This window comes from Pleurodeles waltl, chromosome 5, assembly GCF_031143425.1.
Source record: "Pleurodeles waltl isolate 20211129_DDA chromosome 5, aPleWal1.hap1.20221129, whole genome shotgun sequence".
NCBI classification, from domain to species: domain Eukaryota; kingdom Metazoa; phylum Chordata; class Amphibia; order Caudata; family Salamandridae; genus Pleurodeles; species Pleurodeles waltl.
In genome coordinates this window covers 50,382,941-50,398,341 of record NC_090444.1, presented here as the reverse complement: position 1 = coordinate 50,398,341, position 15,401 = coordinate 50,382,941, and the positions used below count along the sequence as shown (strand labels likewise).

Genomic DNA, 15,401 nt, shown 5'->3' with positions numbered 1-15,401 from the left:
TGCTTGTAGTTCCATTTTTTGCCCGTCAGCCTGTTTGCGGTATTACCACCACTTCTACACCGACCGCCAAGGTTGTAATGAGGGCCTATATACTAATCATAAAAGAATAGAACAATAAATTACATAATATATTATGGTTGTAGGCAATTTAAAAACACAGCAGTTAATACAGGTAATATCCATCAACAATTCAAACAAGAGAGAAATACTTAGTGCCTGATTTAGTTATTGGTGGATGGGTTACGCCATCACAACCGTGACAGATTTCCCATCCACCAAAATCTAAATCCCATAGTAAATAATGGGATTTAGATTTCGGTTAATGGGATATTTGTCACTGCTGTGAAGGAGTAACCTGCCCATCAATGTCTAAATCATGCCCTTAACATTTACGCTAAAATCAGTGTACATGTCTGTGTAGTTATTCATCCCACATGCCTGCCACAAAAGAGGTTACTCGTTCAGTAGTGTTGTTATTGGTGTACAACATCATTATATTCACCGGCCCTTTGCAATGTCTTTCAAATCCTTGCTGTAGTTTGGTGTTTGATTTTAGCTCCACTGGCAGTATGCCTGCTCTTGGATTTTTGAATAATGTTGAATACAGTGGTTTACCTTGCCTAACCGGGCCCTGTATCCTGCTGCATTGTCTTAGGTTTAATTGTAATTACACCCTACAGGTTTGTTTTCTATTCATGTAGGAGTGGTATCTGCTGTAGGCCACAGTCCAACATGCATCCCCTGGCACACAACCCCATCTCTGGGAGCCTGGTAGCAGCAGCCGGGACATTTCAGTAACCTTGGTTCATTGAGGCCATGGACTATTATATTATAATGAAATATAGCTTTAGCTGGTAACATTATATACTTAAAAAAATGTGATCAAATCAACTCTTTTAACAAATTATCACAAGCTCAATTTTCAGCTAACATCCTAAAAACATTTAACTAAACAATTTAACATTCTCAATCATTATTCTATTTTGTAAATTTTAAGAAAACACTTATTGCATCAAAGGAATATATAGTAAATTGGAAGCTTAGTACTTTCTGGTGAAAATTCATGCCATACTAATCAAAATTGGTTTTAACATTCTACATCTTTGTCCTGTAGAAAATTGACAATCCATTAAATATGTACATTTGACATTTCATATTGAAGGCACAATCACAATATCTCCCCTCTGTCCTTCAATCATTAGATAACACAATACAAGCACACAGGATTAACCCCAATCCCATATGTTAAAATTCTGTATCCGATAGCTTGATTAGTTCCAAGAGTCTAACAAGTAGGTAACTGAGTTCTTCCCCTGTAGATATAGTCAATCATGTTTCTGTAATATCATTTGTATTTCCATATCTGATCAAGAGATTATCACAGGAGCATCCATGGTGAAAGAGTCCGACTGGGGAGTGTCATCTTTTCTAAGTCCACGGCAAGCGACTCCAGAACTTCAGACTACTCCAGCAAGGCATGTACACTCATCCAATAGTGGAAAACTGGTGAAAATGCAGTGGTGCACATTTTTGAGCTGAGCTTGTCTTGTATGATTGCTTTCTATTGAAGATACCAGCAAGCACAATCTGCTTTCAAGGTGATAATATTGTGTGTAAAATGGGAACAAAACAATTGTTGCACACTTCTTGCCTGGTTTTTGCCCCAATTGGTAAATTAAGCAGAAAACATATGCGCCCAGGGCCATAACATGATGCAGCTCAGAGCACAGCATAGATGAGAACAGCCCCATGCATTTATATTTTCCTGAAATTGTGCTGTCTAGAGCTCGTACTTTGACTTGGAAAATCTCTAAATGAATCCATGAACTGCAAACAGCACAGCTCAGGTACACAGAACCGTCATTACCTCTTTGTGGTTCCAAGCTGTGCTGTGCCTGATTCATCCATTAACTGAGAAAGAGCATCAGCTGCAGAGAACAAAGGTGGAAAGCACAGGGCCGTAATTGCCTGTGTTTATGAACATTGCTGCCTGCAGCTCATGCATTAACTTGTAGTCTGAACTGTGTACACAGCACAATAGTGGGCAAAACACCTGTGTGAACCCATTCTTTGTATGGTCACTTCACAGAACAGGATCTTTATATGTTCCCTGAACCTAATGAACAGGGGATGTATTAGCAAGAGTGCCCTGGGGCATCAATGGGTGTGTGTGTTTGCACCGCCGGGCACTCTGGTAACACAGAGTGGGCTGCAGACACTCATACAGCCACTTCTATAATACAGATTAAACAGGCACACATATATCACCATTGTGACCCTAACAGGTGTTCCCTGATTGCATGGAAGTGTGGCTTCATGAAAATGAGGAAATACTCTTCCTCTGCACCCACACTGTAATACAGATGCAGGTACAGTGGCAAAGAGGCTGTCAGGAGGTGCACAGTCATGGCACCCTTCATGGTGGACCCTTGAAAGGAGGGGAGGAGGGTTCCAGGGGCACAACAAACATCTGCCTGCAAGCAGATGACGTCTCTCACTCCTCGCCCCCTCACTCATTCACTCATTCACTAATGACACTCGCCTGCACAGGGTCTCCATCCCCCTTTTAAAAGCAGCCCATGCTGCTATGTGCGCAGTGAAAGACAGACCAGCAGCTTCAACAACCACTCCTCCTTTCACTAACACAAGGCACCTAGGGCAGGTGTGGGCTGGTGGCTCCAGTGGGACTGGTGCATGCATTGACTGGCCCGTACATTCATTGTGACCCAGTGCGCTGACCTGGTTTATGCCTTGGACACCCAGTTCAAAGCGCGCTATGGTGCAAACAAGGGAGTGCATTCTATCTATAATATGGGCCCAGGTTTGAATGTCCCCTCTAGTTTCTTGATGCTCCGAAGCACACAGTTGTGTGGCCAGCATCAGGTAGGTTCTGCACTTTATAGTGATCCCTCCACTGTTCACTCTTTGGTGTTTGTAGAACATGGCAGACGTCACTGTGAGGAGAGGGCAAGTTAAACCTTAATCGTGGCGAAAAGATGGGCAGGTAAAGACTACAATGTATGAGGGAAAGATGGGCAAAGCAAACACAACAACGAGACAGTGAGATTGTGTCCCCCATGTAATCATGGTACTGTCCGAACGCATGATACATGTTTGAAATTGCTTGTTTTGTTATTTTAACTGCTTTTTAGTTGCAGCATCTTTTTACTTAATTGCACTTCTCCTTTGCCCCGGTCCGCCATGGTTTTTTGGAAACTGATTATTGCAGAGGCAAAAGAATACGCTGCTCACTTCCTGGTTAACTTGAGGGGCACATTTTGGAGGTTAGCGCTCTAGTTGGTCTCACTATACATGCTACTTAAGGGGCATGAGTGCGCGGACAAGGCAGTAATCACGGAAATTGCTTATTTTAACTGCTTTTTTTGCGTCGTCTTTTTACTTCATTTCACTGGGATATGCCGCCCACTTACTGGTTGACTTGAGGGAGACATATTGGAGGTTAGCTCTGTAGTTGCTTTCACTAGAGATGCAACTTAGGCGGCATGAGTTCGCAGACGCGCACCAAAGGCAAGCCTGTCTGCGCCTGTCTGTGTCCAGACTGCACCTGGACACCAGACCCTTTGGTTCTACTGGCCCAGAAATACTCAAGGTTTTGGTAAATACCAGAGATCAACTGCTGAAGCTATGGTGGGAGGGTTAGCCCGGCCCATGTGCACCATTTGGCGGTGTTGATTTATATGACTCTAACCCATGTATTTGTTTGATTTGTGGCTTTAGGGCCCCCAATTAATCTGTGAGCTTCTCTTTGAATGCCCGTAATAGTAGTAAAGCTGGTCTGACCTCTAAGGGAGGAGCACAGTGAGAGACAAGCTTAAAGAATTCCTAATTAATGTGAGGTCAATAATATAACAAAGAGTTTAGTTTGCTGAATTTCTGTCCGCGTATGACCCAGAGTGGATTTTCATCACAGAATCATGGGTTGCTTTCGGCCCTAAGTTAGTGGATGTGATTCTATGGCAGGACCAGAGGCGAGGATTATGCAGTTCTTTCTTCACTCTTTATTACAACAGCAGGTTCAAAGTTCCACAGAAACAAACAATAGAACCACAAATCTCATGAGTCCGTAGTCATGGCAACCATAGTCCAATGAACACCGATAATGCCAACAGTATACCAGTGGTCTATAAGGCACTTATCAATGCCCCTTTGAGTCAAACTTAAGCAGCCACTTGTGTGTAGCTGTATCTTTTAAGATTAAACTATCACCCACTAGCTCCTTCTCTGGAATGGTAATCTATTGGCCCCCTGCACTCAGTTTGTCATTCCTGATGGAAATTCCGATCCCTATAGAACCTTTTTTGGAAAACGGTAAATTTACAATTTATGGGGGACTTAAATTTTTATCTTGAAGACAGTGCTAATAAAACCTCCATAGCTCTGAAAGACTCTAGTCTGTTTTGGGTTGCCACAGTTGGTCACAGTCTCTACCCCTGCAGCAGGACATAGACGGCATATTCTCAAATGATATCTGGGTGTCATTTCCGCACGTTCTTCAGCTAAGTTGACAAGACCACAAGACAGTTCTTTTCATACTGATGCTGCCTGCCTCTCAGGGGAGGGATACGTTCTTCAACTGTAAGGTCTTGAGAGGAGAGTGGAAGTGGGTGTCAAGAAATGTTTTTGCTGCTGTGTTAGGGAGCAGGCCGTTTGTTGCCCAGGAAGATGTAGATGAAGGGGTAGAGGATTGATCTGCCTGGCTGGCTGAAGCCACTGACAAGGTAGCTCTCATATGCAAAATTAAGTTGAGGAGGAAACTGCCTGTGGCTCGTGGGTTTACAGATGAACTGAGACTGCTCAGGCAGGAATGCCTGGAGGAGAAACTATGTGGTACAGGAACAATCCTCCTTCAAGATTCTGATCAGAGAGTATGTCAGCTTTGAAAGCAGAGAAAGCCATTAATTGCACTAATTAAATCGAAGCCACGAAGTCTCCTAAAGAGCTCCTTAAACTGGTGCAAAAGCTGTCAACACCTCCAGCCTCCACAGAAATTGAAAGATCACAAGAATTCTGCAACAAGTTAGCTGAATTCTTCTAATCTAAAATTGCCAATATTTATAAAGAACTCGAAGGGTCTTCAGCACAAGACGAAAACATTGGGTCCTTAAACAGAGAGTCACAAATATAATCTTTTAAGTCTTTGGTATCTACGCTACCAACTGGAAAGCTGACAGTCTTCCCTTTCCTCACCCCAGAGCAGGTGGAACAGCATATTTTCAGCACCAAATCTGGCCCACCTTTTGAACCATATGCACCTACAATTTTGCACATGGTAGCTGGCTTGGTAGCACGCCCAATTTCATCAATGATGAATTGAGGCATCCCTTTGTCTGATTTCCCTACTCCCAGCCAAGATCCTAGAGAAACATCTTAATAGCCACTTGATGGAGTTTATGAAAGAATAGTGTTGGTTGGATCGATCTCAGTTCAGTTTCTGTAAATGACATGGGAGAGAAACAGCACTAGTGGCTACTATATACTGGATCAGATGGCTTGTAGATGGAGAACAGGGTGCTGCTCTGATCTTGTTGGATCTGTCTGAAGCCTTCGATACCATCGCTCCATCCCTTTTGATTGAACGCCTATGGGAATTGGTCAATACAGACAATGCCTTGATGTTTGAAAGTGGATTATTGGTAAGTGCAGGTAAGAACCTACACTTAGCAATAGACCACTAACCCCCACTAGGTCCAGTTAGGTCTCAATAAATTATACCCCGCTCAACCCATGGTACATTGGCAACGAGCAACAAGGCTTAACTTAGGATACAAAGGGGGTCATTACAACCTCAGCGGTCTTTTTACAAGACCGCCGAGGGACCGCCGTGCTGAAGACCGCCAGTGCAGGCGGTTTTCCGCTCGGCGCATTATGACCGCTGGCAGCCCTCCGTCCTTTTCTGAACGGAGAGCCGCCAGCAGCCATACTGGTGGACGGCAGGGAAGTGGAGGTTGCTCCACCTCCACCGCCACGTCAACAGAACACCGCCCACCGGATCACATCCTGTGATTCGGCGTGGTGGTGTTCTGTTGATGGTGTGGTGGCGGCGGAGCAGCCCCCATGGATCCCGTCCCCTCCCGGAGGATCAACGGACCAGGTAAGTTGATCGTCCATTAGGGGAGGTGGGTGGATGGGTGTTGTGTGTTGTGTGCGTGCATAGGGGTGTGCGTGTGTGTATGTAGAGGGTGTGTGTGAGTGCGTGTATGCATGCGGAAGTGTTGTGTGTTTGGAAATGAGTGCGTGTCTGTCTGTATGTATGTCTGTATGGATGTGTGCGTGTATGTCTGATTGTGGGTGTGTGCGTATGTTTGTGTGTGTGGTTGTTGGCATGTATGTTGGTGTGTGTGCGGGTATGTGTGTTGGTGGTGCCTGCGTGCATGTCGGCTGCGTATGTGAAGTGTAATGTTGGGGGTAGGGGTGGGGAGGGGTGTCCTGCCACCTTTGGGGGTGGCAGGGGTGGTGGGGGGTGTAGGGGAAGGACTCGGGGCTGTGGGGTGGGGAGACCCCTATCAGTGCCAGGGAAGGAATTCCCTGGCACTGATAGTGCTCATCGCCATGGATTTCATGGCGGTTCCAAACCCCATGAAATCCATGGTGGTCAGCCAGGTCATGATACCGCCGGCAGTATTGTGACGACCGCCGGGCTGGATACCCAGGTCTCCAGCCCAGCGGTCGTCTCTGCCCTGGCGGTCGGATCGGAGAAGTGGCGGATGACCATGGCGGTAACCGCCATGGTGATAATTCCAAACTTTTTACCACCAGCCTGTTGGCGGTAAGACCGTCGCTTCTCCGCCAACCGCCAGGGTTGTAATGAGGGCCAAAGTGTGTAAAACATTCAAATATCACAAAACAGTAATAAAATAAAACACATGAAACAGTTTAAAAATCCTCCAAAAAATAAAACACAGGAAACAGTTTTGAAATCCAAAACCAGTTTATAAAAACAGTAAATATTTTTATCGTTAATTTGACACCAAAACGAATACAATTGAATAAGGGAAACGGAGATATGAGTTAAAGAATTAATGTTTTTAGCACATAGAACCTAAAAGCGCTACTCAGGATATCTGGTCGCACCTTGACAGGGGCAAAGTCAAAATTTGAGGCCGAACGAGATGGAGTCCTGCTTGGCTACAGCAAGCGGGAGGCCTCAATCAAATGTGTAGCTTCGTACTTTGTCTTTTTCTTGAAGACTTTTCCCACCGGGATGAAGTCGCAGATTGGATCCGACCTCCCTGGATCCATCTTCGGATACGCGTCACAGGAGACCTCGGTGAAGATTTCTGCCTTCGGACTTAGTTGATTTTTCAGGACAGAAATCTTTGTCCGGGTAAAAGTTGAAATTAGATCCATACCCCTAGAGCCCTCCTCAGATATGCTGCATGGGAAGTCCTGGTCAACATTTTACATTCGGACTTTGTCACTTTTTTGGAGCTTTTTCTCTCCGACGTCGGACGACTCTCCACAGCAAGCCGATTTCGACATTGTTGGATTGCCTTCTAGGAATCCTCAGTGAAATCCTGGAAGTCTGGGACACTGGAGCTTTTTAGCGGGATGAACCTGCAAGTCAGGCCTGGTCGCGATCAACGTAAGCCGGCTTAACTCACAACGTCCGGTCGGTCCCTTTATGGAGCTTTTTTCTGAAAGTTCTGCAATCTTCTCCAGACTTCCAGATCTTCTTCCAGAAAGTCTTTAGGAGTCCACAACGCATCCCAAGGTTCCAGAAGCTCTGAGTGTGTCCTTGAGGGTTAGGCTCCAACTCCCAGAATACACCTGGCTCAAACTCAAAAATAACCACTGGACAGTGGTCAGCTGGTCAGTTTCTTCAGCATTTAATGCAGAGGACTCTGGTTAGCTATTTTCTACCTGTATCAAACAGGGAATACCTTCTTGAACCAGTTGAAGCCAGGCAAAGCCCTATTTGTGGTGAAGCCCAAGTGTGCAGCTGGTGCAGTACTTCAAAGTGCAGTGTCCAGGTGCAGGTCAAGCAGGGCAGTCCTTCTTCTTCTTGTCTTTGTTCCTGGTAGAGATCTGAGGTGTGGATGCAGCACTTCCATATTTATCATTGCTCCTGGGGTGGAAAGTGTGGGGGGGGGTTAACTGTCCAATCACAGGCAAGCCACCACCCACTTGGATGACCACTTCCTGGGAAGAGTGACAAAAATCAATCCCAGGGCGCAATATTCTTAAAAAATCCAAAATGGCAGAAATTCAATTTTGGAGGTTAGGTCTGGCTGAGTCCACCCACTGGTGTTGCTAAAATTCCTTAACAGACCCCTTTCCTGTGCCCACCTAATCTAATCAAGGGGGCAGTTGGTTGTCTGGGTTTGCAAGAAATGCGGGAGGTCTTGAGATGCTCCAAATGTCCTTCACTCCTTGGAAGACCAATTTGACTGCTCTCCCCCATCCTGTTTCACCATCTGTGGAGGCAGATCTCCTCCCCCAAGTACTTCCTTTGTCCTCAGCCCAAGCCACTTCACACCTCAAGGAAGCCTGGCCAGGCTGCCGGAGGCTGGCCAATCAGAGAAGGGCACTACAAGGCAAAGGCTAGCAACTTTCAGATAGAGTCCTAAAACTCTTTCTATGAACTAGTTATATTAAATTCAAGAATGGCAAGTTCTTGGATTCATTATAACAATCAGTTTGATACCAAACTCAAAATATCTAGCTCCTTTTGAGACTTTTTTTAATTAAAAATAAAGTCTCCCCATTATAGCCTGTAGAGCCCATTCACTACAATGTGGGAAAAATAAATGTGGCTATTTTCCCTCACCACAGCTTATAAAACACCTTTAATAAAGCCCCTGCTTATAGTTATGCTGTACCCAACCCTGAGGGCACCTAGAGCACACCTTAGGGCTGGCATATATGTAAAAATAAGGTAGTTTAAGACTTTGAAAGTACTTTTTAATTCCAAAGTCAAATTTGAGGGTATCTTTAATTTAAAAGCAGCCAGCAAGTCAGGCCTTTAAAATGGCATTGGACACCTCCGCAGTGTACCTATCGGTGCACTACCTATGCTGGAGTCCCTGAACCTACATGCCCTACCATATACTAGGAACTTATAGTTAGGTTGATACTGCCAATTATAATTAGCCAAATCTGCATATCCAATTTACACAGAACACTGGCCCTGGGACTGGTTAGCAGTACCCAGGACACAGCCAAGAGTCAATTGCCACCAGTTTCTTTCCAAACACTTTGGGGGTGACCAGGGAAAAAAGGAGGTCTTTCCTACACTGCACCTCCCAATACAAAAGGTGATGGGTACTAAGCTACACCCTGGTAGTCCTCAGCTGCTAAGTGGAAAAATCTGGAAAGGCCATCTGCATTGGTATGGACAATCCAAGGTCTATGTTCCACTGTGAAGTCCATCACCTGTAGGGAAATGGACCACCTTAACAGTTTTGGATTCTCCCCCCTCATTTGCAGGAGCCACCTGAGAGGTCTGTGGTCAGTTTGAACATGGAAGTGAATGCCAAACAGGTAGGGCCTCATCCTCTTCAGGGACCCGACAACAGCAAAAGCCTCCCTCTCAATGGCACTCCATTTCCTTTCTCTGGGGAGTAGTCACCTGCTGAGGAAGGCAACTGGCTGATCCTGGCTCTCTTCGTTGACTTATGCTAAAACTGCACAATATCTTCCTCTGAAGCATCTGCTTGCACTAAAAACTCTTTGCTGTAGTCAGGGGCGGGTAGAACTTTTGCTGAACACATAGCGCTTTTCAGAGTATCAAAGGCTTTCAGACACTCAAGGGTTCAAATTACATTCTTAGGCTGCTTCTTTGAGGTTAGTTCTGTCAAAGGGGCTGCAATGGTCCCATAATTCTGAACAAACATCCTGTAATACCCAGTCAGGCCAAGAAAGGCCCTGACCTGAGTCTGGGTTTTAGGAGCCTCCCAATCCAGAATGGTCTGGATTATGGGCTGGGGAGGCTGTACATGGCCTCTACCAACAAGACGGCCCAGGTATACCACTGAACTCTGCCCTATCTGACACTTGTTTGCCTTGATAGTCAGGCCTACCTGGAGCAGGGCCTGGATCACTTCTTTTAGGTGGACCAGGTGATCCTCCCAGGTGGAACTGAATACAGCTATATCATCTAGATAAGCTGCACTAAAAGATTCCAACCCAGACAAGACTCTGTTCACCAGCCGTTGGAAGGCTGCAGGTGCATTTTTCAAACCAAAGGGCATCGTCTTGAACTAAAAGTGGCCCTATGGGCTGGAAAATGCTGACCTCTCCTTAGCTCCTGGGCTTAAGGCAATCTGCAAGTACCCTGGGGTGAAGTCAAATGTACTTAGGAACCTAGCAGGCTCCAAACTATCAATGAGCTCATCAGCTCTAGGTTTGAGGTGAGTGTCAGTCCTAGTGACTGCATTTAGACCTCCATAGTCTACACAAAATCTTAGTTTTTTCTTCCCACCTTGGGGATTGGGTTTGGGTACCAGTACCAATGGACAGGCCCAAGGACTATCAGAGAGCTGAATTACAGATACCTCAGCTTTGATGTTGGCCTTAACCTGATCTGATAACCTTTATAACGTATGTTTGACTGGTAAGCTGTCACCAGTGTGAATATCATTGACACACCAATTGGTGAGTCCAGAGGTTAGAGAAACAATCCAGCAACGACCTTCAAAATTTGTCTACAATCTTTCTGCTGCTGGGCTGTCAACTTGGGAGAGAGTACTACTCCCTCGACTGACCCATCTTCTGTATTGTTGGATAGGAGGTCTGGCAGAGGCTCACCCTCCACCTCCTTTCCCTCATCTGTGACCAAAAGCATGGTCATGTCTACTCTGTCCTGATGGAGTTACAGTCTGTTCACATTCATGATACTGTGAGGATTCCTGGGGGTACCAAGGTTTACCAGGGGGTTGACCTCACCCTTTTTCTCCAAGATTGGGTAGGGCCTGGCCATTTGGCCTGAAGTGCCCTAGGAACTAAAGGCTCTAAAACCCAAACCAGCTGACCTGGGTGATACTCAGACATGGTCGTGCCAGAGCTTCATGAGCTCTTGGGTGAACTCCAGGTTGCTGCTTCTCTTGTTGTGAACGCAGGCCCAGCACATAATTAAGCACATTCTGCTTGGACTCTTTAAGAGGCTTCTCCCAAGTCTCTCTCACCAAACACAATGGGCCTCTTACAGGGTGCCCAAACAGTAACTCAAAATGGCTGACTCTAGCTCCCTTTTGTGGTACCTCCCTGTGTGCAAACAACAGGCATGGTAGGAAAACATCCCATCTCCTCCTGAGTTTGTCAAACAACCCAATTACCATGCCCTTCGGGGACTTGTTAAAAATCTCCAGCAGACCATTGGTCTGTGGGTGATAGAGGTTCTCATTATCCTAATGAAGCTACTGGATTTGGGCGGCAGAATCACCTGAATTGCAGGGTACTGAGTACGATCTCACACCATATGACACCTGTCGGCCTAATCCGGGTTTTTCCGGCTAACTAGCAGCACCTCATCTCCACCCAAGGGCAGGGATGATTGTGGCAACATGGCGCATGATGAGAAATATTCCTCAGGGGAATCATTGTCAATCAGATCTTATCCCTTTCTGTCAATTACATTAGTCTCACACAGGCAAAGACAAATATAACTGCATCTTAGATAGAATGGTATGTTTTGCAATAACTAGGATGATAAAACACAATAGAAGCAAAATTGTGACAAGGAGAGTGAAACACAAAAACAGTCCCACCATACTGTCACTAGGAATGATAGATGTGCTTCCTACCTAAGCTATGGTAGAGCACATCGTAATAGGCCTTAATCCGCCCTTCAGGTTTCTCCCCTGGGTAGACATCATCCCCCATACCCGAGCAAGGAAGCCTGTTGTCTAAAAAGACACAATACCTATATAGGCCAGGGATCCGGCAGCCTAAGCAAGTAGCTGTAGCAAAGACGATCAGGAATCAGCATGCAGTCGTGATCATCTGGCTGGAATCTCCCTCTAACGTGTATGGGACAGGGAAGTGTTTTTATAATAAAACAATGGATGTTCAACTAACATTTCCCTACGCAAGATTGTGTATGTTTCTGTGAATATTGGAGACACAACATACCACTTTTACCGGCAAACCTATCTGACTGCAGCCTTTAGGGAGCACAGAGTGCAATGCTAAGAACATGATGCTTTCCTAGATGAAAGAACAAATAAATGGAGAAAATAATACGATACCGCGAATGTGACTAACGCTTAGAAAAGTAGAGAGGCTGAATAAAATGTAAATGGGCTAAAGTGCACAACAGCAGGTCTAGTTTGCTAAAATAACGTGTATAAATTATGGATAAAATATGGCTAAAATAGCTACACAACACACTCCCCTTGCCGGTTCAAAGGTGGTTTAAATCCTAAAATAAAACAAACCTAATAAAATCTATTTAAAAAGCATATAAACATAAATGTCAACGGTGACAAGTTAAAAGACACTTGAGCATGGGGAGAAAAAGGCCAATTTAAAACTTAAGTAGTGACACCAATAAAACCAAATTCAAAAGTCAGTTTCACTTTTAAAATCAGCAATTATTTCCGGGACAATTAAAGCCAGGAAATGTTCCACTTTGGCAGATGATAAAATATCCAAATCATTGCCAAGGAAAACCATAGGGCACTTGTGTTCCAAAGCCTGACCTTCAGCTGAGGCAGCAGCCTCCTGTGATGTGCCCAATGTTGAGTAAGAGTTGCATTATACACATAGGGCAACTCATAGGTAGCTTCCCTTAACAAACACACCCTCAACACGGATACCTGGTGGCATGGTCCACAACCACCAAATGTATCTGTGACCTGAGGCAGTTGGTGGGCCTATGGGACCAACAATGTCAAACCCCACCCTCTCAGAGGGAGTCGAACCACTGGTAGTGGTATCGAGGGAGCCTTTGGCTTGCCCTCTGTCTTGCTACTGGCTTGACAGGTGACACGGGAGCTGCAGAACTCCTTGACTTTTTCTGACAAATGGGGCCAGTAAAAATGATTGACCAGCCTGTTCCAGGTCTTAGTCTGCCCCAAATTTCCTGCCAAGGGAATATCTTGGCTTAAAGTTAGGAGACGTTCTCTATACTTCTGAGGGACGACCATTCTGCTGGTTGCCCCTGGTTTGGATTCCCTGGCCTCAGTGTAGAGAACTCCATCCATCCAATAAACCTTGTGGGGTCCCTTGAGATCCCCTTGTTCTTGCCTGGAGGCTGTCTGCCTCAGGCCTCAAGAGTAGGATACTCTCTTGTCCCTGGCACAACTCTTCTCTGGTTGGCCCACCTGCCCCTTGCAATTTTGCCCAGTCAGGCAGAGCTTGTAGGGGAGAGGTCCCACCCTCAAAGGTCAGATCCTCCCCCTCAGTATTGGATTCCTCCTGATCCTCTGTACTTGGTGGGGCTGGCAAGCCAGACCCAGTGCATTTTTTCTTTTTCTTGGAGGCTTGGACCATTGTTCCGGGGTGCAAGTGTCCAGCACTTCCCTGTTGTGCTGCCTGTGAGCTGGTCACAGCACACAGCCATTCAGGGAGGTCCAGCATCTGTGCGTGGACCCTTCTTTCCACCTCTGACCACTCAGATGCTTCCAAATAATTTCCTAGCAGACACTCTACTGGAAGGGCAGGAGCTACAACTATCATTTTATATACCAATATATATTGAGAGAGACCCCAAAATAGTATTATAAAAGAATAAAAAAACATTAGCAACATTTTCAGTTTCACCTGGAGATAAAGGAAGAAAGTAAATAGAAATGCTTTAGTTATATACAGCGCTACTACATTTTTATGGCAAAAAGGACCTCAGTGTGCAGCAGAGTTGACCAATTTTTATGTACAAAAAAGTCTACTTATGCATTTACAAATCCAATAGCTATAACTCAAAAAAAATACGAGACCTGTTGCATTCCAAATGCTCGTTTTGGTTTCCTGTCTGATCGTACTACTGAGATTACAGCGCCTTGACGCCTATTGGTAACTGTTGCACTTACTGAAATACTGTTCATATCATATATATCCTATCATTTCATACCATATCATGTGCTTGCCCAACCAACATTGACATGATTTCTGTTGCAATATTGACATCTCTGCCATCCGTGTGTGCAATATCACAGAGCATTTCCAAAGATTAGGGAGAATAACTACCACATACTTTCTGGCAGGAAATAATCTGCAGAAGATATTTATAAGAAGTTCCAGGAGACGTGGGTACCACTACCTCTGATATTACTATAGCTGATGCGGGTAATTATTTTAATGCCTGGTAGAGCAAACATCTCTTGAAAACAAATTAATGGGAATTGTTTATTCTCTGTAGCATTACTGCGGGCTTCAAATGGGATGCTTCGTCGGAAACAACTGTGTGCTTTTTAAATTACTTTCATTCATTCATCCATCCATGGGGCTATCTCTCCAGTTTTATGCCGGTCCAACCTGATGGACGGATGGCTGGATGGAGGGAGGGTAAGTATGTAGTCGAGCTGTATGAGACGGAGAGATCAACAGCCCTAAGTAGTCGAGAGAATGAATGATTCACTACTTTGCTCGAAGGGTGTTCCCAGCACATTTCACCACAGCGCCGGAGGGGCCCCACTTCTGAAGCTTGGGGTTGTGAAAGCGACGCTTGTGAAAGGCCTGGCGGGAGTCCAGGCCCTGCCTGTCATTGTGTGAACACAGCTCCCGCCCTTTCACCGGGGCTGCCCTTTAAATCCGAGGCCGCGCAGGGCCGCGGACCCAGAGCCCGCCCTGACCGCAGCATGAAGTCCTCGTCCGGCAGTGTGGCCCCGCTGGCCCTCCTCATCCTCTGCACGGTGGGGCCCCGGGTGCTGGGAGCGGACCCCGCAGGAGGTGGGTGTGAGGCGACTGGGTGACGGAGAGAGGGCGAGAGCTCATGAGCACAGGTGCCTGTCGAAGGGTTTTTAGGAAAACCGGGTTTTTATTTGCATTTCTGGCAAGCGCATTGCGCACAATCTTTAGAGACATTTATAATGTGAAAGATAAAACTTCGTCTGAACAAGATAAATAGGGTCTGTTACACTTACCAGCTCAGCCCAAAAGTGGTGAAACTAGTGTAGTTGAGTGTTTTTTGTTCCTTTTAGTAATAGAGGCCTTAATGGATAAAGTGTTTTCTTCAGTGAATAATAAAGTATACTGGCACAAAACCATCGAGAAGTTAACTTTGTTTTTAACAATTTATTTTATGGATTACTTATTTTGTACAGATTAAGTATGTTCATATGAAGCGCTTTATATATGTTAACATGACTGAATCTAGCCTGTGCTCAATCTCTGTTCCTCAGGAAGACAAGTGGTTCTGCATTTTTGCACCAGTTTGCACCAGTGCTCAATTTAGGAGGTCCTCCTCTGGGCTGTTCTGTGCCCCAAGACATCATGGGTGTCAA

At 45.4% G+C, this 15,401-nt stretch overlaps 1 protein-coding gene across 5 annotated transcripts in view; it reads left to right on the top strand.

Moving 5' to 3' along the window:
* Positions 1 to 14,698: 14,698 nt before the first annotated feature.
* The window catches only part of LOC138295324 (balbiani ring protein 3-like), a 137,154-nt gene continuing 136,451 nt past the window's right edge, over positions 14,699 to 15,401 (top strand). For all 5 annotated transcript variants that reach the window (XM_069233548.1, XM_069233546.1, XM_069233547.1 and 2 more), the window contains exon 1: positions 14,699 to 14,847. In XM_069233548.1, coding sequence (XP_069089649.1) covers positions 14,757 to 14,847 — 91 coding nt within the window. In that variant the 5' untranslated portion in view covers positions 14,699 to 14,756. The remainder of the gene's footprint in view (positions 14,848 to 15,401) is intronic.